Here is a 25,208-nt window from a genome sequence, read left to right as displayed (position 1 = left end):
TATAAGTACAGGCCCAACCGCAACCATTCTGTGTTCTTAAAAACATTTAGTCCGAGCAGGAGGTGGCAGCCAGCTCTCGTAGCCGTGATTGACATGCAGGTCGCTTCCCAGCCGCGTCTGAGCTCAGACATCCGAGTCACTGGCGCTGATGTTCGTCCTTTAAAATACTGTAGGTATTCACCGTGATGAAGTCTGGTTAGATTGCGCTGACCTTATGGCGTGACAGACGAAATTCCTATAGCAGTCAAGAATATAGAGGATGCCTTTGCTACGGACCCAATTGTGTCGTACGTGCAAGGTCCTCTAGTGAGTTGATCGGCTATGCCTTTGGAAAACTGCTCTTGATTGACACGAGGAAGCCTACTTGGCGGAAACTCTTACACTGCGTCGAAATCGCTTTGCAACTCGTCGCTGACATCAGAGTGCGCGGTGCGTTGACTGTACACGGCGGTGATGCTGTCGCTTCAATGTGAGTTTCTCTGCTCGCCGGGACTCCCTTATAAGTCCTGAAGTCGGACATGACCTTTCCAGTCAGTTTCCAGGCCCAGAAGATAAGCTTCACAAATTTCTCTTCGCCTTTTGGCGCAGGGTCAACATGGGCTGTGCAACCCCCGAACAAAACAAGGCACGTTAACGTTCTAGGATTGTACCCCTACGTCGACATCATCTACGATACCCTGACGTGCTGCTAATATCGCTTCAGCGTAAGAAGGAACTCGGAGATAAATGGATGAAAGCGCAAAAGGAGGCTTTCGGTAATCGCTCCGAGGAGATGATGCATCTATATATTCTGGCCACAGCACCTAAGAAGCAAGGAAATGGTTATGGGACTGCATTGGCAACATCTGTCACTACAAAGGTACGCAACCTTTGCAAATACTTAACATTCCTGACCCATAAAAAGGCGGACTCCATCGGCTGTGTCACGGCCTTACTTTCGTCGAACGTCCTCAATACCGAGTTTTACCAGAGCTGCGGATTCTCTACCGTTGTCGAATTCACACTGGGGGAGAACAATCCTGCGTGGAAAAAATCGCCTGTCATTGCACGCTTGGTAGGTGATAACAACAGCAAAGCCTATTTGCATCTGACAAATGGACAGATGGTTCGTGAGCCTTACAGTGCATGGAGCTCAACGAGAAAGTCAGCTAGGACCACTAGCGACATGTGAGGCGCCAGATTGATGCCACCCGAGTTATTATGGCTACCCACTAGGGTTGTATTACAATATTTCATCGACTGACTACTCCATACGGTGTCGATATCTGCTGGACGCATTAATGTAATGCAAGAACGACCAGGAAGCACTCGACACTTCTACATATTCTGCCAACAAGTGTCGACAGAACAAAAGAGTGCAGGGTTGTGAAAGATGAAGGCTTTATAGCAACGAGGGTCAGAGATACATAGTTTCCAAACAGTAGGCGTGTTGACGGGTAGGATCTCGCAACGAGCTCTTCGACTTTAGTATGTGAGCATGCAAGAGGGCGTCACGCTACATCGTAACGGAGTGCCAGGTGAGCAAAACAGACCCCATTCCTGTCTCCAAACGCTCTGTCAGAGTGCATAGCGCAAGACACAAACGCACAGCAAGAGCTCAGCGTTTAGATTTTTTTGCGTCCTGGCGGTTTACGTCGGAAAGTTCCTAACCTCGTGGCGTTTTGCATGTTTGTACTAAGGGCCCGATGATCGGCTCCCTCTGGCCGATCGCACTGCAGAACATCTGCACATATAGTCACGGTCACCTTCCCAAACCGGCGAAGAAATACCAATTCTAGACTCTACGGATGCTCCCACCAGAGAATGTAACACCCAGGCATCATCTCCCCCAAGCAGTTTGGAGATTCTATCTCCAGAGTCCTATCCAGTACGAACCCATTCTTCTCGAATACGCGTACACTCCCAATGTTGCCCATGAACACTTCTGCACGGATTCGTCGAACCCCCATCCTCGGGATCGCCCAGGCAGACAGCAGCGTGCGTAGAGCCATCGTCATGATGCCCCTGCCGTGATGCGAACTCGCAAGGTAATCTGGTCGTCGTACGGTCAGATAATACAGTGACACAGAGAGTGATCTTCTACATACACCCTATGCACCAGACCAGCGCAGGATCGCCTACTTGTCTCCGCGCATTCTCCTCTGAGAGTCGTAGTCGCTCCTCGTGAGCCACGTGCAGGTATTCGCACCTGCGGAAAGCGATGTCGCCAAGATAAACTTCACTGCCATCCTCCTTAATCTCTCTCAAAATCCGCACCGGACAGCCTCCAACAATCTTGAGAGGCGCCTCCGGATCCTTCGCGCTCGCCTCACGGAGCTCACGCAGGATCGCGTCCGACTCCTCTATGACGCTGGACACCCAGCTTTCGGCATGCGATGGGGTATACGGGTACGGCAGGCCTTCCAGCCACCTGACAACGTCGGGGTTGTTCAGAATAGGCACGTTGTATGCAACATCACTCGGCCGCTGCGGTGTAAGAATGATGTTCTCGAGAGGGCTTCCCAGGCGTAAATATGGTTCGCCCGTGGCAGGGTTCACCTGTAGAGGATGCAGTTGGGAATGAGACATTGATGATAGGGTCGCCAGGTAGCAAGCAGTATAAATAGTTTGAGGTCGAGTCAGAGCGAGTCAACTGCGCTCTGTCAATACTATATCAAAAAGATGGGTTCAACGGGGCCGCCCATGGGAAGTCCTTCAGGACCGGATGTACGCGGCAGCAGCGGCTGGTGTACGGACATTGTCGATATAGAAGAAGAAATATGCCCAGCAGTCGCGTAAGAAACCAGCGGCAAGTGTCGCCGCGCGAGAACAACTGAGAACGACTAAGAAAAGCACGTCTAACAGAAATCAGGCTGGCCTTTACACAATTTCGCGGAGCGTGAAGCCGACGGAGAGTCAGAGACGCGTCTCGAGGCGCGCACGTGATGTTAAATGGTCAAGTCTGCCCTTAAGTGATCGATAAGCCGGAAGAGTTGTGGGTCCTGCAAAAGTTTGCTATTCCACAGAGCTGTGCAGCCCAGGCTTGCCTGCGACGACTCCGCCTCCTCCCTCTTTGCATAGCGATCCCTCGAGGAAATCGCATATATTCAGGTACGTTGCGGCTATCCTCGTGCCCGCTCTGGTGATACTGATGTAACTGGTCTGCAATAACAACATGGTGAGATGGCCGAGCGGTCTAAGGCGCCAGACTAAGGCATAGACTCAAACCTGGGTTGATTGTGCAATCTGGTCCGAAAGGGCGTGGGTTCGAATCCCACTCTCATCATCCCCCACCACGCCGCTACTTTTTTGTAAAGCTTCAATCACAAGTCGCACGAGTTTTTTTGCTCTTGCCAAGGTCCTATACTGCAACACAAGAAGAACACTCGTCGTGTGCTAGTGGCACATAGTACTTGTTAAGTCATAATAGAGCAGCATGGGCATTAGATGAAGGATAAGTAATAATAACAGCGCAAGAAATCCGGGATGTGTGAAATTGTCGTTGGCGTGACCCAAATGATACAAGTATGATTTCAACAGTTACACGGTCTCTAATACACATACTTGCACCTCCCACTACGGAATGAGTAAACACGAACTACAGGATAAGGGTCTCAGTCCCACTTGGCTTCGATAAGCACAGCGATAGCTGTTGCAGTTTTATAAGGTTGTACAAGGTCAAGGCTTACGAGGCATTCACACTTCCTGTCAGAAGAGTGCCTCTGCGTCTCGTCGCCGTTATCCTCCGTATCGTCATCGTCATACTCGGTGATGGCTCCTTCCAGATGATTGGAAGACTTGGTGAGTCCACCACAAGACTCCTTAGACATTCTATCAGGCTCCTCGACGATTTACAGAATTCGACCGCGAATGAGGCTGTCCTCTGTCGAACGCATTAAGCGGATAACAGGAGCAGAAAAAAAGCGGCGGTCTCGGAGAGAACTTGTGCTTTTGTCGCGAGCAACAATGAGCCTACTGAGAAGCGCAAGGGGGTGGGCTCCATGAGCAAGCGAGCCCCTAGAGCAGTCAGTAAGGTGACAGCGCTGTACTTTCTGATGTCCACCAGATTAGCGTGGATAAAAACCATGATACGAGCACGCCGACCAAATATGGGGCAACGGGGGCGAATGTGAGAGTGAGAGGACAGTGACTCGGACAACAAATCCATCAAGGTCGCCCTCTCGAAGGATTCAATCATGTTGTCGAGGGACAGAGCAAATGAGGAACACCAGACGGACCCCGGACTAATATACCCCCAAGTGGATACTGTAGCGTACGGGCATGGTTCCGAGTTGGATGGAAATGTCTGAGTATCATTCGAGCCGCCGTGCTCAAAATACGGCACAAAATACGGACAAGTCGGGGACGAGCGCAGCTTAGCTTTATGGGCTCCGAGGCCGGAAAGCTGAGGGTTTTGACTCTGAGGATGGGGAGCTCACTGGGGCAAATCACGCAACACGGACACCAATGGTATAGACCGCGTTAGCCCGATCTTCGAATCCGTGAGCCTTCGAAGGTTGTCTGTGATCACCGTCAGTCGTGTGCCACTACTAGCCTGAAGACCGGGGCCTGAGTGTACTTGTTCTAACGAGACCGATAAATTTGAGGAATGTGCTAAAATCCTGCACATGCTTATTAGCAGCTCATGTCATCAGGTTTCAGTGACTTACAGCCCTCGATTGATCAAGTTCTCGATCGCCGTCGTCGAAATAGAGTCGTGAAGTCATGGAGTGTACCTCATGGTATTAAACAACATTCATTTTGTTCACGGAACCAAGGGGGGGACCAAAAGTCGGGGACGTCCGTTTCCATGTGTCAAGATAGACGCCATGAATCATACAGGAGAATCAACACCATTTGGCAAAACAAAGCAAAACACACATGCAAGACACAAAAATACATGGAACCCACAGACGCGAGTGACTATGATACAGACAGTGTCCTAGACGATAGCTTCTCCAATGGAGAAATGGACCTGGTCGCCCTCGGCTAGCGTGAGCCTGACGGGCAGGCGGGGGTCGATGCGCACGGGGGCGCTGGTGCCGACAAAAAAGTCGCCGCGGGTGAAGTTTCGGGTGATAGCGGCGGCCTCTTCCTCGGTCAGATTCCGTGGTCGTTTGCTGGGACGGAACGTGGAAGTTGATGCTCCAGTGAATGCGTTGTTATAATCATAGTAGTTGGGATGGTTGAGGCCGTGCATCGGCGGTGGAGGGTAGGGCATTGGGGGCGCGACGAAGGGGACCTGGGCTGAATGAACTGAGGGGCACTGGTTACGGTAGTAAGATAGTGATCGCGGGAGCGACGTACGCGGTGGCTGCTGCTGCTGCTGCTGAACGTGATCGGCGTCCGGATCTGGGTACGCGCAGGTATCACCCAGTCCGCGCTTCAGGCAGCTCTGCAGCGGGCCTCGCAATCGGCAAGCGTCGTCGCGATGGCGAGAGATAGTACGTACTTGGCAAGGGAGGACCTCGCTGCACCTGGTCTTGCCGGAGTGGCAAGCTGTGCATGCCCGGCGGACTGACGGCGCCTTGGCTGCGAAACAGACGTTAGCGTCGGGCGGGAGAACGGCGGACGGAGGCTACACACGTTTGCGGCCGCTGTCGCTGGCGGCGCTGGGGCCGGAGGAGAGGCCCTGGGCCTGAGAGTGGAGGTCGTTGGCGAGGTGTGCTTGCTGGAGCTGCTGGGTGTCGATGGACGGAGGGGCCGTATCCTGGGCCGGCGTGGAGGCCTCGCTGAGGGCCGACATGGAGGTGATGGGCGGTGCTTCGGAGCGGCAGGGCTGGCGCAGCGGGCACCACGGCTTATGACCATCCTGCCGCCTCCGCCCGCCGGCCTCTGCCGGGCATTTTCCCACTTCCCCCTCCCGCTCTCGGCCCGTCTCGGGCGCCCCATTTCCCACTCGCTCGGCCTCCGGTCCTGTCCCTGCCGGGCTCTCCTCCCCCTGCACCATGGCACACCCCGACGACCACCCGCCGTCCTTCGCCTTCGATGATGTCCAGTTCTTCAACCCCCCGCCGTTCCTCTCCAACGACCTTTTCCCCCCGCCCCCGCCGCTCCCTCCATCCGCAGACCTGTTCTCGCCATCCGAGGCGACAGATTTCTTCGGGTTCCTCGAGAACTTTAGCTGGGAGTTCGATGTCGATCCCAGTGTCACCTACCTTGATGCACTACAGGTGCCAGCTCCTCCGCAACAGCCCGCGACATCTCTCGCTGATGGTGTCGGCGAGCATCAGCCAATGGGGCAGCGGCAGATAGACCCCACAACAAGCGTATCCCGCAATAAAGCCCCGTCTGTATCCCCGTCGGAATCGTCTTCTTCAGTGCAGACACCCGTCCCGCCAAATGCATCATCAGCGACCGCAGTCGCACGACCGAAGCCGCTGCTCTCTGGCAACCAAAAGAGAGTGAACCATATTCTCTCCGAGCAAAAGCGCCGAAATGCGATTCGCGATGGATACATGCAGCTGACGACCCTGCTCGCGCCTGCAGGCGCACCACCAGGCACTGGCATGCCCACACGAGGACGGCCGAAGGGAAGCGGCGGCCGGGGGCGAGGGAGCAAAGGCAAAAGCGGCATCCTGTTCAAGGCGAGGGAATACATCCGTTTCTTGGAAGAGGGGAGAGATGCGTTGGTACAAGAGGTTGTGAAGGTCGAGGGGGCCGCGGGGATTCGACATCCATGAGGAAAGTGCGAGGAGGACTGAAAGCTGAACTTGACATGGACATTGGTTATGCTGTATACTATTCGTTGCCGACTATTCTGTGTATACTTGTATTCTGCGCTGCTAATAATACTGGAGTCTGCTCTGTCATCCATGGGTTGATCTAGCTATATCACGTTCCCCACATGCCTCTCGATCGGTGGTGCGGGGTAGTTTTCACGAGCTTGCGCACAGCGATCTGAGATTCGCACAGCACATCCTGATATGGCAACCGTTGTGGTTACCGTCACCGAGATTAATGGCTACACGCTCTGACCATCCCACCCGCCATCTATTGTACCCCCGCCGGCCTACGTCGGCGTTTGCATGCGCTTACCTCCAGTGCTGAGACGAACACTGCAACGACTCAATATGGCTGTCCTCCTAGAGTCCGACGACAAGAACGACAACACGGCCGACGAGACTCTTTATGCTCCGGTCTATTTGCGCATGCCGCTCACGACATGGCTGATGCCAAACTTCGAGCTCAGAGTCGAGGACTTGTCTCACCCTGGGACGCGTATCTTCTTCGCCAATGTGAATCCCGAGGAGGCTCTCAGGGAGGCCGTGGTATCGGTTTGCAGCTGGTTGTTTACCCTTCAAGATGTCCCCCTGAAGTGAGCATCCTATTACGTCTCTGTCTCGGCAGGAGAATCTTACACACTCTGGCACCGCTCCACCGACATTCTTGGCTGAGATCCGCAGCGTGATTGCGCCATCAGTCATTATCCCTCTTTGTTGAATGCCTTCAGTACGAAGCAAGCAACACGTTCTGACCGACCATTGCACAGCGTACAAAATGTCCGCCTCGTCCTCAGGAACATGCCAGGCGTCGCCTACACCACCGGTTCCTACACACACAAGGAAATTCACTTCGCCCTCAGCCACATCGAGAATAGCGCCACCCGCGCACGAGATGAGATCCGGGGTGTGCTGACACACGAGATGGTGCACTGCTTCCAGTACAATGCTAAGGGGACGTGTCCCGGCGGCCTGATCGAGGGGATCGCGGGTACGCCAAATTCGCCGTCACCGCTACTGTGGGACCTCGAAATACTGACGACCATATTTGTGGTTCGGTGGATGACACAGATTGGGTTCGTCTTAATGCAGGACTTGGCCCGCCACACTGGAAAGAAGGACGTGGGAGAAAGTGGGATGCGGGCTATGAGTCAACCGCGTACTTTCTGAGCTGGATCGAGGCTCAGAGCGGGCGGGGCACCATTCGTAATCTCAATCTGGGACTCGAGGATCGGCAGTACAGCGACGCCGTCTTCCAGGACCTGACGGGTAGTAGCATACAAGATCTCTGGCGGCTGTACAGACTCGATCTGGAGACACGAGGGGTCGTGTGATTGACATGCAGAGCACAGGAGTACACATGATTGGAGTGTAGGACGAACGACACAACATGTGGTGAGACGAGGAGGATGTTCTATGTTGCAGATATACATAATATACACTAAATCGCTACATGCTGAAGGTTTGTTTAGTCGAGAGCTAGGGTAACAATCAGCTACACACAGAACAGGCAGATATGCAGATGCGCAGTGAAGATCGAAAGACGCAGCGATGAAAGTTACTGTTCGTGGCAATAAAAGCAGAAAGCAGATTGTTATCCCCAATCTTCCCCTAGCTCGCGCGTAAGGAAGTCGTCGTCATCCTCCATACCAGCATCGTCCCCGTCGTCGGACTCATCAGAAGTAATCTCATCGTCTTCCTCTAATCTAGCCGGCGTTGATACTTTGCTAGGAGCACCTTCGTCGTCTGTCGGCTCACGGCTGACCAGGTCGGCGGCGGTGATAGCCTCCTTCAACTTGGAGGTCCCTGAACGATCAGCGGCGATCTTCTTACGCTTCGCGAGGCGAGAACGAAGAATATCAGGATCGACCTCCCCGTTCAACCCAATATCTGAAGGTGTGATGCTTCGTAACCGTTTCCGCTTCAATCTTGGAGACGAGGTTGTGCTACTAAGATAATGAGAGGGCATCAAAATCATCACATTTTTAGACACAAGGTGCCCACGAACCTGATGATGCTGTTCGACTCGTCCGTCCATTCGTTTTCATCGTCGGACACGTTCTCACTCCGCATACCACTCCTCTCACTCGCTCCATCGTCATCGCTCTCATTCATAGCCGCTTCGACCTCGTCATTGATCTCGTCCCAGTCCACCTCGTCGAGTTCAAGGCCCTCCTTGCCTGGGGCAGCCCGCTCCACGTCCCAGTCATCTGCGTCTGGCTCGGGATCAGAAGAAATCTGATGAGAATCCGAAGGGGGACTCGCAGCGCTCGCTTGGGGCGGGGGGTCCGGGTCCATCAGGTATGGCGTCTCGTTCTGCCGCTGCCATAATGCTATCGAATCGGTGAACCACGAGACCCAGACGACCTTAATGCCGCCCATGCGTCTCGCAGCGTCAACTTTCTGTGTGCCACGCTGTCGGGAAGCAAGGTGAATATATGCGTGTGAAAGTAGAATGAACGAGTTACCTTGGCAGCGACGACGTGCGTTATTCGCCTCGACAGCTCCATGTAGCACTTGGCGCCGAAATGATGCGCTGTCCTCCAAATCTCAGTAGCCTCAGGTCGGGTATCGAGGGGTATTACACTAGAGAATAAAATATGGACACCCTCCAAGGTATCCATGCGTATTCGTGGGATAATCGACTTCGACAAGTTAGACCACATATCCTAAGAGATTATCGATAACCGAGGATGCGACTCACTCTGACGTCATAAGAAACAAGGTGTGTTCGCCTCTTGCCCTTCTTGCTCCCTTGCTCTCCATCTGGCGTGCGAGCGTCGTATTCATCATAGAAGCGTAAATGAATCTCCTCTAGGATCTGCCCTTCTATTTAATAACATTTCCAAACATCGACAAGGGTTACTCTTACCTTCTGCACCCGCTGCAGTTCTGCGTCGTCGTTTTTTAGCAAAGCTTTCCGCACGGTTTTATCGTCACTGCTCGCGGGAGTCGATCCGTTCGCAGGTGCCAGGGTTATTTGACCGTTCGCCTGACCTTCAGTGGACGCCTCCCGCAGTGCCTCTTGCTTCTTGGCGAGTGGACGTTCCTCGACCTGAGCCTCCAGGGCCATCGTGTTCTGCTTGAGGATCTCGCTTTTTGAGAGTTCCTCAGCTGAGGATGACTCGGCGGGGGCAGTAGTTGTGGACGAAGGAGACGACGGGGTTGTGGGAGGTGAGGTAGGTGTCGAGTCTTTCGCGGCTTCACTTGATGGTGAGCTGCCGCTTGCGGCGTCTGGACTCGTCGGCGGAGGTGTTGGAGGAACAGCGGGTGCCATTGGGTTCAGCTTGGGCAGGAACGCCGAGTTGATGTCACCAATTCCGACGAAGAAATCGTCTGAGAGCCATTTGTGAGTTCACAGCCAACATAGAGACTAGCTAACAGCGCGCACATGGGATGACCTTGACGAGATTCGGGCTCCATTCCCAGACATCAGCACGATCATCGATTATGACAACCATCGACTGATCGGTGGGAAATAACCGCTGCAGGCTCTTCTGCGTGAGACCTAACGCGGCGACTTTCAGTATTGTGATCATCACAGATCAGCATATAGTGACTCACTGCCGCTCTCGTCGCGACTGAGCAACCGTCCCCCAAAGTATTTGCCCTCGGGGTCGATGGCGGCGCACACTTCCTCTGCATATGCGCGTGTACCCATCGTATATACATGCATCTCGTACTTGGCAGACATAGCCTCCAGGAATTCTTTCCAGCCGGGTCTGAAAAGCAACAGGCTTCAGTATGCATATCACTACACATATAATGAGGTAGAATCACCGAGGCTTGATGTAGTACATGCACCCCTCATTATCAATTGCCTTCTCCTTTCCCTTGCTCCTTGGGCCGCGAAAGCTAGGTTGACCTAGAGCCTCAGGACCAAGCCGGAACTTCTTGACGTCCTTGAGGGCTTCCCAATTGGGATTCACTTCGTCGTCTGCATCAGAGACCGTGCCATCCGAGTCTTCCTTGTTCTGTGCTGACTCAGATTTCTTTGCCTGCCGCTCCTCCCAGGCTTCTCCCTCTGTTATCCACTCCTCGACCGTAGGGTCGACTGTGGCGTGGACGATGGTCTGATCAAGGTCGACAATCAAGGACAGTTTACGCTGTGAGACTAGATGCTGAGCTGTCTCGCGTTCAATGCGCTGCGCCTCTTCTAAGGAAACCAGTGGGCCGTTGGCCAGGTGGGTCATCTGTATCGACGCACGGGATGTATTCGAGAACCCCGTGTAGTCAGAACTGTGACGCGTGGTCAATCCACAACCAATGGTGATAATGTGAAGAGCTCACTCTGTCATGTCCTTGCCGCACAAGCAGCACAGCCCGCCGAGCTGAACGCCATGCTTGCAGGGCTCGATGATGTAGATGGCGGCGGCGTCCCTCGCCTTACGAGCGGACACGGTCTCGCCTTGCCTGAAGCCCCACCTGTCGACGGTCCCCTCGATGGTCGAGTCCCACGTTCCGAACCGGGTTTCGGGTTCCGACTCGGCAGGACTAGTATGGACGTACGAATAGCTGAGGAGGCGTGTGCCGCGATCCACGTTGTCGGAAATGCGGACGGCATGAGCAGCAATCTTGATGGGATATGGTAGCTCGGGAGGCAAATACAGTTCTGTCGAGGTAGACATGGCCGGGTAGGGGGACCGAGGCGTTCATTCACGCTGCTTCGGACGCCTTGTGCTCATATTCAACAAGCTCTCTCGGACCGCCCCGCTCGGTGTGTTCATGTTTGGCCTGCCCCCCAAATACGGCACTCAACGCCGTCGTCATAGGCACTAGCTGATCGTTGATCACATTCCGATCGCTTGTTGTGCTGCATTTATTGTTTTTCATGGCTGCCTTGTCTGAGTACATGTCACTCTGCCCTGAAAATATAACGATGGCCCGAGCGGCGACCTGGCACACGCGTTTCCGTGGGCATAGTGCTTGTTTAGCGGATTGTCTTGTCGATATCATCTTGATTTCATCTTGTGCTACTTCAGAGACTCGGCTTTTGGGTGTCTGCATCACAAAAACTGTGCACATGTGAGTAGAAACATGGTTCGCTACCAATGCGAATCCCCGCATTATGAGTTCACGTGCATATCACGAGCGTCTGTTGCGGGTTCAACCTGAACCAGTGAAGCGGGCGAGCTCTGGCCTATTGTAAACCCTTCAGTAGTCGTTTTGGTCGTGATGTCGCGCTATTCAGATCTGCTCTCTCCGAACATCACGCCCCAAGGGACACCTTCCAAGGGCTCCAAGTCTCAACGTTCACGACAGCGTCGCGAGCCCTCGGGCGTGTTTTCGCTCTTCTCTCCACCGCAGATTCAGCAATTCCGCGAGGCGTTCTCCTTGATTGACCATGACGGCAACGGCGTCGTGAGTGAACAGGATCTGAAGCACATATTCACTAGTTTAGGTGTGTTGTCTGCTGAACCCGATTGCCGAGGGAGCTAAATTCACGCGTCTGCACGCGTCCCGGGTGGCGTGCAGGCATCACGCCGTCGAAGACAATGATCGACGACCTCCTTGCAGACCGTCCTGGGAACAGAAGAGGCAGTGGCATTCACTCCCGGCTACCATCCTTTGAGACGGACGAGTCGGGTGACCGAGGCATCACCTTCCCCATGTTCCTCACCATGATGGGCGAACACCTATATGACTTCGACACTGAGGCCGAGCTGCTCGAGGCCTTCGAGTGCTTCGATGAGAACGACTCAGGACTTGTGAAGTGTGATGAGATCCGGAAGTGGTTGGGCGATGTAGGGGAAAGAATGGATCAGAAGGAGGTGTGTCTGCATTCATATCCGTCTTGCTCCTGACTGTGACCTGGTTGGCCTCAGATCGATAAGCTTTTGAAAGGCCCTTTCACCGACCGGCAAGGAAACTTCAACTATCGTGAATGGGTGAAGGTACTGCGGATAAACGCGGATAATGAGGACGCCGACACGCCGCTGTAGTGCCCTCCGTCCATGGCGTGTATTTGTATACCCCGATATGACCTAATGACCGTCTATGACATGTGCTCATACTTGCAAAGGATTCTGACGGTCTAGATTCACGGCCAGGATGCACTGCGCATAGGTTGGTGGTGGCGGATTGAAAATATACTTCAACTATACAGATGACATTGTCAGTGAGGTTCACCGTGCATACGGGAGCTAGTCTGCGGATTACTGCGGCGTAGGGATCAATCTAGCAGCTGATGGGTCCATCCACCGCGCCCGCAAGCTCCTCACATATAAATCAATCTCGAGGTCACGACGTGCTTGCTCTAGATTGTCTATTTATGAAGTGGGTGCCTCACCGATGCCGGAGGCACCTAATATACCGTCTTGCAAGCCCCTGGTTACTTGACTTGTACAACGACTGTTACGCGACTGACTGCATTTGTGTCTCTGTCTACCCGCATGGGTGGGGGGATACGATCAGTATATCGGCGATCGAGATACGACGTCATTTTCAAAGTTGATCTCGCTCGAGGCGGTATGACCTACAGCTTGTCCTCAACACCCATCATGTCCAAATCACCTATCACTTGTCATGGTGCGTTTGGAATGCCTAAAGCCAGCGATATTAGCGAACATTGGTGCATTGCCCAGTGCTCGATTCTTCACTCGGCAAGCCGGCCGCAGGCGTCCAGGTTACAGTGCAGGAGTACCATACGATAGCCGAGAGCACCTCCATGTTCGAACCTTTCGCTGAGGGGTGAGTAGTATACATGCTGCTTGCGGATAGTCTCCTGTATTGATTTCTTCAATCTCTTCAGAAAAACCGACTCCGACGGCCGGTGCATGCAGCTCTGGCCGAAGGCGACGGCAGAACACAATGCGGAGCAGCGCGCTAAACTGAAGGCTGGCGCTTTATACAAGGTTGTCTTCAAGACGAAGGAGTACTTCGAGAGTACCGGGCGCAAGTGCTTCTATCCCTGGGTCGAGGTGAGTTATGTGATTGCACCTGAATCCTCGGAAACAGACGATTAGTACGCATGGACAGATCACCTTCGAAGTCTCCAACCCCGACGAGCACCATCATATCCCCCTGCTGATCAGCCCATACTCCTTCACAACATACAGAGGCAGCTAGTTATACATCCACAGACGACCACTACGTATACACGCACAGTAGATGCGGGGCGGTGCAAGAATGCAAATAAGGTGAATGATGACGAAGCGACAATACGCTATGTTACGAGTCTAGTGTTACAATAGGATAGATACGAATGACATACGCAGCACGACAAAGCGTTGAGAAAATTCAACGAGATGCATCCGATCCGAGCCTGAAGGGATAGTGTTCACCGCCGTCTAGACCGGCGTGATCAGTGTACAATAAGACAACGTTAAGCCAGGGTCAGATCACCGACGCCTTCGCCAGCACCATCGATCTCTCGCTCCTCCCGATCCATATCTCCCTGCCGACGCGGCCGGGGCAGGATGGGTCTGAGCACGGGGCTAGAGAGCATCTGTGCGCGTAAAGTTGGGCTGGACAGGGCGCTGTGAGGTCCGCGGCAGAAATATGAAGATGGACCAACGATGGGTGAAGAGGTGGCAGAACTTGGTCCTGTCGGTATTGGAATGGGGGTTGGCATGACGAGACGCGGGGTACCAACAGGAGTACGTGGGTTAAACAGCGACAACTGGCTCTCTCGCAGATGACTGATGGAAGGAGATACTGCACGCCGCTTTGTGGTGGGATATGGGTCATATCGGTCGTCCACTACACCGCATGTCAAAAATGGATCAAATTAATGTGGATGAAGGGACACACATTTTCGTTTGTTATTGCGCGCAACGGACGACGTTGGTGGTGGTGTATGCCTCCATGAAGACATGATAGGAGAACCCATAGATGACGCCTGTAGGTTTTGCTTTCAACTTTGACAATCCATTAACCATCGAAGGAGCACATACCACGTCGATATCCATAGCCATACCTCCCGGACTCTCTAGCATCCCTATATCGTCCCCGTTGACACTCTGCGCAGGCGTCACCGGCTTCGCGATACCGATCGGCTCCACGTACGAGAACGGCACAGAGTCGTCGAAGTCACCATCGTCATCACTCGGCGTGTCTTCGCGTTGCGGCTCCTCAGTATCCGCCTCTTCAGGGTAGCGCCCGCGGTCTGAGGGGGCACGCGGCGTCTTCGGCACGGAGGGCAGGTCGCAGCGCGACGCTACGAGCCGCTGGAACTGCGCTTCGGAGCGCACCTCGTTCTCTTCTGGGCGCGACTCGGAGATGAGCGAGCGTATGCGCGGGGCCTTTACCTGCGCATACATGGGGGTTAGGAGAGAGAGTAGGCGCATATAGGCAGACGTACGTTATGCGATAGCCGCCGACTGTGTCTGCGGGAAGAGCTCGAGGACTCGAGGACGATGTCGCTGTTGGACAATGACGGATCTCTTGGCGGCATCGGTGGAGCGGAGGGGCTCCGTGGCCTGCTACTGCTCGCGCTGCTCGTCTTCATGGCGTTCTCCTGGTCACGCTCCGAGTCCATCCCCGTCGAGTTCGTGCGGCTCGGGCCCATGAGAAGTGGTGTGGTGGCGCCAGAGTCGCCCGAGGACGGACTGTCCGTCCATATCATCTTGACATTCTCGCGGTCGCTTTCAGACTCTTCGCTGCTGTTGTTGGTGCTTGAGCGGCGTGTGAGGACGGAGGTAGCCAGGGGACTGCGAAGCGGGGTGTCGGCGATGGTGAGGGGTGCGCGAGAGGCTAGGAGGCTGGGCCGCCGCAGACGGGATGCCATGAACTGGCTGAGGTCGTCTTGTGCATAGGTGGTATGTGGCGAGGATAAGGACGACGTCGAAGGCAGAGCGAAGGCCGAAGAGGACGTGGGCAAGGGCGGACGGTGAGAGGGCCCTAACATCGTCGAGAATAAAGATTCGGTGTAGGTAGAGGAAGGCAAGGGATGGGTCTGCTGGTGGGGGTACAATATGGGCAGGTGTGGCGAGGACCACGGGATTGGAACGGAGATTGCCATCAATCTGCAAGTCGATGATGGCTTGCGATCTCAACCGACCGGCCGAACACGAGATGCCCCTTACCTTATTCGTCGTTCAAAAGAGTAGTATGGTTCACTCCTCGGGCCAATGCTCGGACATTGCATAGTATCGAACGCGATATGTACTTGGATACAAACAGACTTTCCGACACCCAGGCTACGTATTGAAAAGTGGACAACAAAACAAGGGACAGCACGCGAAGCGATTGTTCACAGCGTTTCGCCCAGGAGCTCAACAAGGGTCCACGTTGATGCAGCGAGAAGCCCTGTACACCAGACGTCAATGAGTGTTTTACATAGGCGTGGCCATGCGCACCTAGCCACATCACTGTTCCCACTACAGCACTGCCCAGGAGGTTGCGCTGGTGGATAAAGATTAGGGTATAACGGACAGCAGCAATGGCAGGGCTTGCTTACGCGAGCAGGATCTCCAGTGCTGTATCCAATGGTGTAAGGCACACGGAACAGTGCCCATGCGCCACACAAGGAAGCAGCCACGAGCGGGTGCTTGACCGAGGTGATGACCGTGCTGAGGCAAGTCTTCAGCTGAATGCGTTGGATCACTGATATGGGGGCCTACCTAATAGCAACGGTGGGGATGTACTCCAACGTGTTTTGGTGGGCACCTATACCTGATGACACAACCGCAGGACACAGTTCACGATAAATACAACATACGCTGTGTGCAGTTGAACTTGTTCGCTTCCACTGATGCCACAACATCCGCCTTCTCTGCGTAGACTTTGCGAAAAAGGTAAGCATTCGTAGTAACTCAGCACGAGGATCCAAGCTCACGTTGGGGATAGTGGATCCCAGAGGCCTTACGCGCAGATCCTACCCTGATGGCTTGCCAAAATGATATCCAGAAGGTCGATACCACCGCCACGGCGGGATAGATGTGCCTGGCAAGCGTTAGAAAAATGAGAATGGCTGTGCAAAGCCCAGACAGGCAACTCACTCGCGAGTAAGGACGATCGAGGTGGACATTGTGGGGGCAATTCGGTCGAACGGTTGTCAATGAGGAAGTGAAGAGGTAAGGGACCACTCAGAACCCTTGACAACGAGAATTTATAGGGATAATGGTCCGTCAAAATCGGAATAAGTGCATGCGTCAGCGCATAGCTTACAAAAGCGTTCGGCACGGCGTATACGTGGCTGCAGAGTACACGCGTACGACGGCAGAGTTTGCACTGCTTTTCCTGCAACTTGAGCCTGCCGACCATTGATGTAACATAAACGCCCACAAGCTACGGAAGAGGCATATTTGCAAAGACATACCGAAGAAAGATAGAGTCGTTAGTCGCGAATAGAAAGGGTCATTGCGCGATAAGTCGGCTTGGCAAACGCGTATGTCCCGAATCTAGGATCTGAGATCGTCATGAGTCACGTGAGCTGATCGAGCGCCAAAATTTTGGATCGCGGTATCGAGCACCGGAGGTAGAGACTTACGCGAGGGTCATTTGTTTCCTCGATTTAGCTTCGGCGCAAGCTCCCCAAATTACGCGCGACTTAGCTATGTCAAAACGCACGGCTACGGAGCTTCAACATACCTCAGGGAACGACTCCGGATCAAGAAAGACGCCACGAGCAGCCGAGCAACGGGAGAGGACCGTACCTGAAGATGAGATCGGTGAATTTGAAGACGGGTGGGAGGACGAGTACGAAAGCGACGAGGACGTAATAGATGGAGCAGAGAAGGAGGATGATGATGATGGTATGCTCACCGCAGCGGTGCAAATGTACATATTTTCTAACGTTTAAATGAAGGAATGGACGTCGACGGGGTTATGCCTGCTATTGAAGAATCCGATGAGACACCCGCTGCGCCGAACGTCTTCATCCCAGGAGTGCACAAGCTAGAAAAAGACGAAATACTTGAAGCCGACGATACTGTCTACCTTATGCGACATTCCATGAACGTGAATTGGCCTTGTCTCTCCTTCGATGTTTTGCGGGACAACCTTGGAGACCAACGGCAACGATTCCCCGCCACAGCATACATCGTAGCCGGAACTCAAGCAGATGTCGCAAAAAATAATGAGCTGTCCGTATACAAGATGAGCTCTCTACACCGGACACAAAAGGATACCGGTAAAGTGATATGTCCTTGGTCAAAGGCATCTGTAATGCTCATGTGTATCGGTCAGATGACTCGGATTCCGACAACGACGACGACGACGACGAGGCGCTGGATGAGGACCCCATCCTTGAGTTCCGGTCTGTCCCTCACCTCGGGGGTGTCAACCGTGTTCGCGCGCAACCACTTCCCTCTTCCTCAGCACTTCCCCCAGCATCGCAGCCGTATTACGTAGCCAGCTGGGCAGAAACGGGGAAGGTACACATTTGGGATGTGCGACCGCTAATTGAAGCCTTGGATGTCCCAGGCTATTCACCCGACAAATCACGAACGCATTCCCCCGCGTTCACTATCAACTCACATGCCCGCACAGAAGGCTTCGCAATGGATTGGGCATCCTCCGGAGGGGCAAGCCCATCGGCATTGCGTCTGCTCACCGGCGACATCCATGCGAAGATATACCTCACTACAACGACGCCTTCTGGCTTCAATGCGCTTTCCCAGCCCTTCCTTTCGCATACATCGAGTGTGGAGGACTTGCAATGGAGCCCCTCGGAAGCCACCGTGTTCGCATCGTGCTCTGCGGATCAGAGTATTCAAATTTGGGATGTTAGAAGCAAAGGCAGGAAGAGCGTTGCGGGCATTGAGCGGGCACACGAGTCCGACGTGAACGTCATCAGCTGGAACCGCGCGACGTCATACCTGCTGCTAAGCGGCGGAGACGAGGGTGGCGTCAAGGTCTGGGACCTGCGTAACGTCGCGAAAAAAGGGTACGTAGTGAAACACATCAGGCAGAATTAGGATCATTCTCACTCGGACATTGCAGGGCGTCCACTCCTGATCCTACTCCGGCTGCCACCTTCGCCTGGCATCGCGCCCCCATCACGTCAATTGAATGGCATCCCACGGAAGACTCCATTTTTGCTGCATCTGGAGCGGACGATCAGGTCACCCTCTGGGATTTGGCGGTTGAGCAGGACGATGATGAAACTGGCGCCATGGACGAGACCCCTGAAGGTGGCCGGGATGTGCCTCCGCAGTTATTGTTCGTCCACCAGGGTCAGAGCGATGTCAAGGAGGTGCATTGGCACCCACAGATACCGGGCGCCGTGATTAGCACTGCATTGGACGGGTTCAACATATTCAAGACTATTTCTGTATAAGGTAGCAATGTTGTATTTTGCATTTTGTTTTGAATATCCATGCGGGCCAGGAAGCCTCGGCTGAATTTTTGTGAGCATAACCGAAGGCGGAGTCTATGAAAGGCTAAAAATATCATAATCTGTCCGTACTACAGTCATACGAAGCGAGTCACGTTCTACGTCGGGAAATGTGAGCCTTGTCAGCTTCACTAGCCGGAAATTACAGGAGCTGTGCACCACATGCACAAAGGAGCTGGTGGAATAGTGTGCCCCTGACACCCTGGCCGGAGGATGACTGCCTATTTTCCCGTTCAGTGTGCGCATTGGCACCGCCTCGGAACAGTCGTGCGCAGCTGGTTAGTAAAGACCCGAATGGTTGTTCCCCTTTGGCGAGCGAATCTAGAATCCGCGATAAGCGATAGTTTAGCAGAACGAACGGTCTGATGTATACCTTCGTCATGTTCTTGTGAAGAATGTCGGTCAAAATGGCATATACATTCCTGAGATCGTAAAGATTCTGGCGCGCGACATAGAGTTGCTTCTCGTCGTGCTCTTTCAGCGCCAACTAATATTAGAACGACCGAACCGTAGTCATGGGTCAGATGTGTTCATTTTATGGCAGGGTAAACGGCCGCACGGTGTAATCTTCGATGTGAGGGTACTTAACGATTTTAGAGCAGATTTTTGCGCGATTCAGGTGGTCCTGTCTTCCTGCATCTCGGAGATTGTATGCGCTCTCCTGAGAGCGGTGGAGTTCGGTCAGAACCTCTGGTCGCCGACGCTGATTGTAAGAGCTGCAACAGATAACTCCGAATCGAAGGTGCGTACCTTCCTGTATTTGCACCCCTATATTGGAGAACTCATGATGTTTTCTAAAAATAGCCCACGGGACAGAGACGTACCAAAATTATCTCCGCTGCAAGGAGCACACGATGCATTAGCCAATCTAGGCTACACAACAGTAGCGATGCATCGGACGCACTCTTCTATCCTGGCGATAAGGCATCAGCGAACAAGTTCGGTCAGCAATAACGTGACGTGCTCACTTGGGCATTGACAGGTTTACCCAGAGTTTGACCTTGTCCTGCAGGTATGGGTGGCATAAGGGGTGGTCATGAGGTAGATGCTAAACGCTTACACAGAGCTCTGCTAATTGCTCGCATTCCTTCTTGACGGCCGCATGCACAGTGGTGAGGTGCTTGTTCGCTAGAATAAGGTTTGGGAATCTAGCATGGTGGGCATCGTTGGAAGACGTGAGCCCCGCAGCAGACGTGCCGTTCACACCGTCATCAGCGCTGCGCTTGCGCTTCTTTGAGTCCGGTTCTTCTGAGGGGGCCCGACCCGGCGGAGGGTAGACGGTGACATCTGTGGCTGACGTAGCATGTGAGATATTGAAGGGTGACGAAGGGTCAGAGCTAGCATCAATGAGCTGCTGCAGTTCTCTGAGGGTATAACGCATCAATGATGGTTGTCAAATAACTCATATAGGCGGCGATAATTTACAATATCTGACGGCGGCTGAGCAGGTATGGACAGAGAAAAATAACGGCAGATACGCACCTTATTTGGGAATATGCTGTATACAACATCATCCGCCACCGCTGCGGCGGCTTTATGGAACTCCTGGTTGCGCAGATCAACCGCAATGAGATCGACATGAAATGGCACACACAACGCGCTCAGGGCCCACGTAGGGCGACGCACCTCCAGCCGTTGCGTCGTCTCCTTGTCCATTTTCTTCTTGTCCGACATGGCTACAAATGTACCGTTGTAGACTGTCCTGGCCGTTGTTGTGTGAGAGGCCACCGCGGGCCAGTCGCGGGCACCCCGTCGCGGTAAAGAAGCGCCCATGTCATACACGCACGTGCCACGCGGACTGGACGCGTGAGTAAACGCTCGCCTCTCGATCACTTCTCAGTAAGTAGCCACAAGCTTACCGGCACAGCGCGTCGACTGTGCACTCTTCATCGTCAACCGCCAAGCCTGCTTTCCCCCTCAGTGCTTCTGACACACTCTTCAAATTCGCTTCAGTCCGGGCCATATCTAGCATAGCGGACTGGGTATTTATATCGACTAATTCACCACAAGCACCAGTACCATGTCGCAGGTGAGCTAACTCTGTCGCTCCTCGGAATTTCACTACAGCTCTTTAATAGGAAGAGAGCGATGTTATCTCTACTCTGACCGGATTCTCGCTCGACAATGTCCTCAGCGGACTCGACCTGCCCACTGGACCCGCCTTGACCAACCGACTCGGTCTCGTTGGGACTGCAAGTTTAACCTCTAATCAAATCTACAGTGAAAAGTGGGACGACGCCGATGCCGTTGGACCTGGAGAGGGAGAAGACTGGGAAGACGAGGTGGACCGAGAGCTGGAGGCTGAGGGGTCCGATGATGGTGCTCAAGTGAAGACGGAGATGGAGTCTCCGAAACAGATGGGGAAAGGGGAGAAGCGAAAGAAGGTTGTAATAAGACGGATAGAAAGACCAAAGACCGTCCACGAACGATTTCCAACATTTGAGAAGGACAAGGTCCTCAACTTTACGGAGCTTTTCAAAGGATTCACAGTACAGAAATCAAGAGTTTCTCGGAGACCGTTCCAGGGTGCGTACACGTGTTGCGACACGACCTGTAAGTATTTACACAGCCCTTGCGCAGTGGAAGCAGTATACCCCAGGAAGAGAGAGGTCCCGAGAGGGTTTCTCGCCTCCGTTGTCGGGGACATGGAAAGACAAGTTGAGAGTCAGCGGGTAGAAGAAGTTGTTGCGTCGAGTAGCATCGAGGGTGATCTCCGGCGAGCTTTGGAGGTATGTATTGTGTCTCTTTTCCGAGACAATGCACATGCATAACAGCGCGTTATTAGGAACGTGGAGATTCGGAGCTTCCGGTCTCGCTGCCACTACATGACCGCTCCTTTGACCTTGTTCTACTCTCAAACTGGGAGGACCAAATCATCTATGAAGCTGAAGATGATGGCGGATTCATGCAGCCTGGCGTGCCTGCCGCAGACCTGACGACCCCACAGAATAAGATCCTTGAATCTGGCGTTTGGACCCAGAGTATCATATGGAATCCCCGTGCCCCCTTTCGTGACTTTACACAACTCGAGCTCAACGAGGAGGATAATCACGTTGACGAACGACCCGCGGGTATGCATCACCGTCCGTCTGAGGGTTTACGCAGACAAGCTAACGATCTCGTACTTGCAGGATATGATACTGTTCGGCCACGAAAGAGAATGCGGACTGATAACCAGCCGAAAGACAAGTTCAACTTATCTAATGACCAATTCTACGAGGTCAACAAGGACGGTGGACGGCACCGTGTCCGGCAAACCTTCGGCCAGCTGGTCGTCGAACACGCATATCCTGCCCAGAAGCTACAGCTGCCATTCGTACGTCATTTCTCTACGTTGTCGGATTTTCATACCAACAGCTTGCGTAGTACAAAACCCGTCTATCTAAGCAAGAAGCCCGGTCTTTCCATCGGCCAGCTATGCAGTTCCCTGCGAATGTTGAAATCCACTTCAGCAAGGTCAGGACAGCCAAGACAAAGAAAGACAAGGCCGGAAGAAAGGTGGGCAAGGGTGGGAACGTCGGCGAGGGTTTGCATAGGACGGGTGATCTCAGCCTTCGGGACACGAGCAACTTTGTCCTCTGGGAATTCTCTGTAAGCACCATGCCATGTGCCATCGCAGCTGTCTGACTGGATTTGCAATACCCAGGAAGAGCATCCCCCTATCATTTCGAATTTTGGCATGGGAAGCATCCTGGTGAACTACTACCGTAAGAAGAACGAGCGGGACGAGCATATACCTAAGGTGCGTTACCTTGATATTTGTCCTGTCGTACATGTATGATTCATAATGTATGTCATAGTACGACCTTGGGGAACCCATCGTCATCGAGCCACAGGACGAATCCCCATTCATGAAATTCGGATATGTATACCCAGGCCAGACCGTCCCATCCCTGTACAACAATCTTATGCGCGCACCGTTGTTCCGACATAAACCTTACCCTACAGACTTCTTGGTCATCAGGTCTGTCAACGCTACTGATCCCGGTCTATCGCCGATCTGACAGTTGGGGATACAGGTCGACGTGCAAGAGTGACACGAAGTACTACATCCGTGAGATCAAAAACCTGTATGTCGTCGGGCAGACGTATCCTGTGACAGAAGTCCCTGGGCCGCATTCGCGAAAAATCACGAACACAATAAAGCACCGTCTCCAGATCATTGCGTTCAAATTGCTCCAGAAGAGCGCGGAGGAGCGACTGAAGATTTCGCGCCTGATGAAATACTTCCCTGACCAGAATGAATTGCAGATGCGCCAGCGACTCAAGGTTTGCATGCGCCGGATGACGTGCGCGTGCACATGCTGATAACTCTTCCGCAGGAGTTCATGGAGTACCACCGCAGAGGTCCGCATCAAGGTTTCTGGCGTCTCAAATCATCATGGACGATCCCATCGGATGCCGACATGCTGAAGATGGTGAACCCTGAGCAAGTCGTCCTATCCGAAAGCATGCAAGTGGGCCAGCGCCATCTACAGGACGCCGGTTACAGCTTCAATGGGGAAGTCGCCGAAGATGATGAGGGCAACCTGTCTGTAGAACAGCAGCTTGCCCCGTGGATCACAACGAAGAACTTCCTATTTGCTACCCAGGCGAAAGCCATGCTGCGGCTGCATGGGGAAGGGGATCCTACGGGCCGTGGAGAAGCCTTTAGCTTCATTCGGGTATCCATGAAGGACATCTTCGTCAAAGCGGGCGAGGATTACGAACAGAAGTTAGGTGAGTGGATGTGATGCACTTCTTGCCGTCCGTAGTCGTAACGTAACCATTGACAGCGGAGGCCGAGAACCGCCCGAAGTCTGCCCACCGATATAACGTCGCAGAACAACAGCTCATCTACAAGTCTGAAATCGAGCGCATCTGGAAAGCGCAGTTTGACTCGCTCAGTCGCAAGGACGAGCCAGAGCTCACCGACGAGGACGAGAAGAGAGCGGCGGAGCAGAAGCCTCCGCAGCACAGGCAGTCTGTTGTGAATGATGGTTTCAATGCGTACACGCCCGCTGCTTCTCCCCATCCCCCACGTGAGACCCCGGGTCCAACATCCCCTACATTCAGCCGCGGCTCTTCTCTGGTGCACGATCGGGAGATGAGCTTGGGCCCTGATGCACAACGGAGGGTGCTGCGGGTCAAACGATTGGTGTGTGACATGCGCCGTGCCATAGTTCCGTGCTGATGCTTGCCATGACACACCAGATTGACGGCGAGTGGAAGATGGAGATCATCCGTGATTCTGCTGTCATCAACGCGTATGTCAAAAAGAAGCAAGCGTTGGAAGAGGAAGCCACGACGGCAGATGCACTGGCACCAACAGGCGATGCTGATAAAGACAGGCGGGCGATGAAACGGTAGGCCTCTTATTACCGCGTGGCTCGGACATCGGTCTCACATGAGCACTAGGCTCGAGGAGGAGATCGCTAGGATGAAGAAGAACCAGGAGCGCCGACTTCACAGAAAGAACGCTAAGATCGTCAAAGAGGGTGGTACCCCCATGCAGCTCAATCGGCCGGTCAAGCCTGATACCACGGTGGGTTGTTTCTCCATCTGTAATTGGTTATCTCTCACGTCGCGCGCAGAGGCGATGTGGGCACTGCGGCCAGATGGGTCATATGAGTAAGTGATTGTATTGCGAACATGTGCCCGGCGACTGAAGGTGTGTCACCAGAAACGAACCGCAAATGCCCCCGCTGGGCCGAGTTCAACTCCGGCTCCCCTCCTCTGCCAACGCCTGCCGCTTCTAGTCCTCCCGCGACTTCTCCTGGCGGGCCTGGATTCGGATTTGCTGGCGGCTCTGACAGCTTGTTCTCACCTGCCGGCGCGACTTCCCTGCGCCCAAACCCATCGCTGACCCTTGGCAGCCACGGCCCGTCTCCCCTTGCGACGAGTCCGCCGGTGATGGCGATGGATGACGATGACGATGTCCCGCCGACTCCTTCCGGGTCAGGACCCAAGCTGAAGCTGACACTGAAGAAATCGTAGGCCCCCGTTATCTAAGTCTCATATACACGGACTGCTCTCCTGCATTGCTGTAGCTATACATCCCGATCGCATTGTAAATCACGACCACGCATTGAGTACCACGGAGCAACCCGGCATTTGGGGCTCCTTTTGTTAAATCCGCACATGAGAATGTTCCGCGGATATTCCTGCGAACGCGAAGGCTGTTTTCGCAAGAGGTAATTCTTTTTTTATCCCTTGCTGCAACATAGCCACCGGCCCTGCCTGCGTCT

At 53.7% G+C, this 25,208-nt stretch overlaps 13 protein-coding genes and 1 non-coding gene across 14 annotated transcripts; 8 read left to right on the top strand and 6 right to left on the bottom strand.

Annotated features, from left to right (window-relative positions):
* Window positions 1-51: 51 nt before the first annotated feature.
* POSPLADRAFT_1037800 (hypothetical protein) lies at window positions 52-1,469 on the top strand. The gene is made up of 7 exons (XM_024477271.1): window positions 52-169; window positions 227-306; window positions 360-469; window positions 532-625; window positions 704-859; window positions 905-1,054; window positions 1,103-1,469. The coding sequence occupies exons 1-7, from the start codon at window positions 94-96 to the stop codon at window positions 1,169-1,171; spliced, it is 735 nt and encodes a 244-aa protein (XP_024343750.1). The 5' UTR covers window positions 52-93; the 3' UTR covers window positions 1,172-1,469.
* Window positions 1,470-1,741: 272 nt separating this feature from the next.
* Window positions 1,742-2,568, bottom strand: POSPLADRAFT_1072108 (hypothetical protein; the record flags this gene model as incomplete). Its single annotated transcript, XM_024482485.1, has 2 exons — window positions 1,742-2,032; window positions 2,088-2,568. 2 exons carry the CDS (start codon window positions 2,566-2,568, stop codon window positions 1,782-1,784), a joined length of 732 nt encoding a protein of 243 aa, XP_024343749.1. The 3' UTR covers window positions 1,742-1,781.
* Window positions 2,569-3,156: 588 nt separating this feature from the next.
* On the top strand, window positions 3,157-3,265 carry POSPLADRAFT_t18. Its single transcript has one exon. It is a non-coding gene; the product is annotated as a tRNA-Leu (tRNA).
* A 1,656-nt stretch (window positions 3,266-4,921) lies between these two features.
* On the bottom strand, window positions 4,922-5,725 carry POSPLADRAFT_1127019 (hypothetical protein; the record flags this gene model as incomplete). Its single annotated transcript, XM_024483582.1, has 4 exons — window positions 4,922-5,235; window positions 5,287-5,374; window positions 5,432-5,511; window positions 5,566-5,725. 4 exons carry the CDS (start codon window positions 5,723-5,725, stop codon window positions 4,922-4,924), a joined length of 642 nt encoding a protein of 213 aa, XP_024343748.1.
* Window positions 5,726-5,927: 202 nt separating this feature from the next.
* Window positions 5,928-6,662, top strand: POSPLADRAFT_1051114 (hypothetical protein; the record flags this gene model as incomplete). The annotated part of the gene is made up of 1 exon (XM_024480123.1): window positions 5,928-6,662. One exon carries the CDS (start codon window positions 5,928-5,930, stop codon window positions 6,660-6,662), a length of 735 nt encoding a protein of 244 aa, XP_024343747.1.
* A 489-nt stretch (window positions 6,663-7,151) lies between these two features.
* Window positions 7,152-8,035, top strand: POSPLADRAFT_1042246 (hypothetical protein; the record flags this gene model as incomplete). Its single annotated transcript, XM_024478069.1, has 3 exons — window positions 7,152-7,297; window positions 7,472-7,692; window positions 7,773-8,035. The coding sequence occupies 3 exons, from the start codon at window positions 7,152-7,154 to the stop codon at window positions 8,033-8,035; spliced, it is 630 nt and encodes a 209-aa protein (XP_024343746.1).
* A 63-nt stretch (window positions 8,036-8,098) lies between these two features.
* POSPLADRAFT_1164209 (hypothetical protein) lies at window positions 8,099-11,329 on the bottom strand (the record flags this gene model as incomplete). The annotated part of the gene is made up of 9 exons (XM_024487808.1): window positions 8,099-8,647; window positions 8,710-9,116; window positions 9,170-9,346; window positions 9,406-9,522; window positions 9,574-10,037; window positions 10,093-10,209; window positions 10,266-10,423; window positions 10,482-10,940; window positions 10,992-11,329. The coding sequence occupies 9 exons, from the start codon at window positions 11,327-11,329 to the stop codon at window positions 8,296-8,298; spliced, it is 2,589 nt and encodes an 862-aa protein (XP_024343745.1). The 3' UTR covers window positions 8,099-8,295.
* A 517-nt stretch (window positions 11,330-11,846) lies between these two features.
* POSPLADRAFT_1175666 (hypothetical protein) lies at window positions 11,847-12,737 on the top strand. The gene is made up of 3 exons (XM_024488371.1): window positions 11,847-12,102; window positions 12,177-12,472; window positions 12,527-12,737. The coding sequence occupies exons 1-3, from the start codon at window positions 11,877-11,879 to the stop codon at window positions 12,641-12,643; spliced, it is 639 nt and encodes a 212-aa protein (XP_024343744.1). The 5' UTR covers window positions 11,847-11,876; the 3' UTR covers window positions 12,644-12,737.
* Window positions 12,738-13,201: 464 nt separating this feature from the next.
* On the top strand, window positions 13,202-13,769 carry POSPLADRAFT_1051110 (hypothetical protein; the record flags this gene model as incomplete). The annotated part of the gene is made up of 4 exons (XM_024480122.1): window positions 13,202-13,229; window positions 13,286-13,391; window positions 13,453-13,621; window positions 13,680-13,769. The coding sequence occupies 4 exons, from the start codon at window positions 13,202-13,204 to the stop codon at window positions 13,767-13,769; spliced, it is 393 nt and encodes a 130-aa protein (XP_024343743.1).
* A 256-nt stretch (window positions 13,770-14,025) lies between these two features.
* POSPLADRAFT_1129326 (hypothetical protein) lies at window positions 14,026-14,962 on the bottom strand (the record flags this gene model as incomplete). The annotated part of the gene is made up of 3 exons (XM_024483832.1): window positions 14,026-14,402; window positions 14,454-14,553; window positions 14,600-14,962. The coding sequence occupies 3 exons, from the start codon at window positions 14,960-14,962 to the stop codon at window positions 14,026-14,028; spliced, it is 840 nt and encodes a 279-aa protein (XP_024343742.1).
* Window positions 14,963-15,774: 812 nt separating this feature from the next.
* POSPLADRAFT_1037797 (hypothetical protein) lies at window positions 15,775-16,989 on the bottom strand. The gene is made up of 9 exons (XM_024477270.1): window positions 16,963-16,989; window positions 16,812-16,896; window positions 16,643-16,737; window positions 16,480-16,586; window positions 16,363-16,425; window positions 16,265-16,310; window positions 16,102-16,213; window positions 16,001-16,046; window positions 15,775-15,950 (listed from the first exon to the last, which is right to left on the bottom strand). Exons 3-9 carry the CDS (start codon window positions 16,669-16,671, stop codon window positions 15,895-15,897), a joined length of 459 nt encoding a protein of 152 aa, XP_024343741.1. The 5' UTR covers window positions 16,672-16,737; window positions 16,812-16,896; window positions 16,963-16,989; the 3' UTR covers window positions 15,775-15,894.
* A 210-nt stretch (window positions 16,990-17,199) lies between these two features.
* POSPLADRAFT_1127386 (hypothetical protein) lies at window positions 17,200-18,924 on the top strand (the record flags this gene model as incomplete). The annotated part of the gene is made up of 4 exons (XM_024483618.1): window positions 17,200-17,398; window positions 17,452-17,775; window positions 17,832-18,531; window positions 18,588-18,924. The coding sequence occupies 4 exons, from the start codon at window positions 17,200-17,202 to the stop codon at window positions 18,922-18,924; spliced, it is 1,560 nt and encodes a 519-aa protein (XP_024343740.1).
* A 336-nt stretch (window positions 18,925-19,260) lies between these two features.
* On the bottom strand, window positions 19,261-20,637 carry POSPLADRAFT_1042239 (hypothetical protein; the record flags this gene model as incomplete). Its single annotated transcript, XM_024478068.1, has 10 exons — window positions 19,261-19,302; window positions 19,355-19,468; window positions 19,541-19,671; window positions 19,732-19,775; window positions 19,886-19,894; window positions 19,950-19,987; window positions 20,042-20,345; window positions 20,407-20,411; window positions 20,464-20,526; window positions 20,608-20,637. The coding sequence occupies 10 exons, from the start codon at window positions 20,635-20,637 to the stop codon at window positions 19,261-19,263; spliced, it is 780 nt and encodes a 259-aa protein (XP_024343739.1).
* Window positions 20,638-21,001: 364 nt separating this feature from the next.
* POSPLADRAFT_1072101 (hypothetical protein) lies at window positions 21,002-25,100 on the top strand (the record flags this gene model as incomplete). Its single annotated transcript, XM_024482484.1, has 15 exons — window positions 21,002-21,010; window positions 21,060-21,507; window positions 21,562-21,710; window positions 21,767-22,052; window positions 22,113-22,297; window positions 22,348-22,572; window positions 22,628-22,723; window positions 22,782-22,945; window positions 23,001-23,250; window positions 23,304-23,700; window positions 23,757-24,118; window positions 24,175-24,326; window positions 24,379-24,505; window positions 24,555-24,591; window positions 24,644-25,100. 15 exons carry the CDS (start codon window positions 21,002-21,004, stop codon window positions 24,955-24,957), a joined length of 3,201 nt encoding a protein of 1,066 aa, XP_024343738.1. The 3' UTR covers window positions 24,958-25,100.
* Window positions 25,101-25,208: the final 108 nt, after the last annotated feature.

The sequence above is a fragment of the Postia placenta genome, assembly GCF_002117355.1.
Source record: "Postia placenta MAD-698-R-SB12 unplaced genomic scaffold POSPLAscaffold_1, whole genome shotgun sequence".
NCBI lineage: Eukaryota > Fungi > Basidiomycota > Agaricomycetes > Polyporales > Adustoporiaceae > Rhodonia > Rhodonia placenta.
The sequence above is the reverse complement of the archived record's forward strand: the minus strand, read 5'-3'. Positions and strand labels throughout refer to the sequence as shown.

Coding starts and splice junctions, on each gene's coding strand:
- POSPLADRAFT_1037800 (XM_024477271.1), top strand. CDS start 94: ATGCAGGTCGCTTCCCAGCCGCGTCTGAGCTCAGACATCCGAGTCACT. Junction 470..531: donor GGTGATGCTGTCGCTTCAAT/GTGAGTTTCTCT, acceptor TGACCTTTCCAG/TCAGTTTCCAGGCCCAGAAG. Junction 1,055..1,102: donor CGCCTGTCATTGCACGCTTG/GTAGGTGATAAC, acceptor ACAAATGGACAG/ATGGTTCGTGAGCCTTACAG.
- POSPLADRAFT_1175666 (XM_024488371.1), top strand. CDS start 11,877: ATGTCGCGCTATTCAGATCTGCTCTCTCCGAACATCACGCCCCAAGGG. Junction 12,103..12,176: donor GCACATATTCACTAGTTTAG/GTGTGTTGTCTG, acceptor GGTGGCGTGCAG/GCATCACGCCGTCGAAGACA. Junction 12,473..12,526: donor AAAGAATGGATCAGAAGGAG/GTGTGTCTGCAT, acceptor GGTTGGCCTCAG/ATCGATAAGCTTTTGAAAGG.
- POSPLADRAFT_1037797 (XM_024477270.1), bottom strand. CDS start 16,671: ATGTCCACCTCGATCGTCCTTACTCGCGA. Junction 16,047..16,101: donor GCACTGGAGATCCTGCTCGC/GTAAGCAAGCCC, acceptor TTTATCCACCAG/CGCAACCTCCTGGGCAGTGC. Junction 15,951..16,000: donor GGGAACAGTGATGTGGCTAG/GTGCGCATGGCC, acceptor TCTGGTGTACAG/GGCTTCTCGCTGCATCAACG.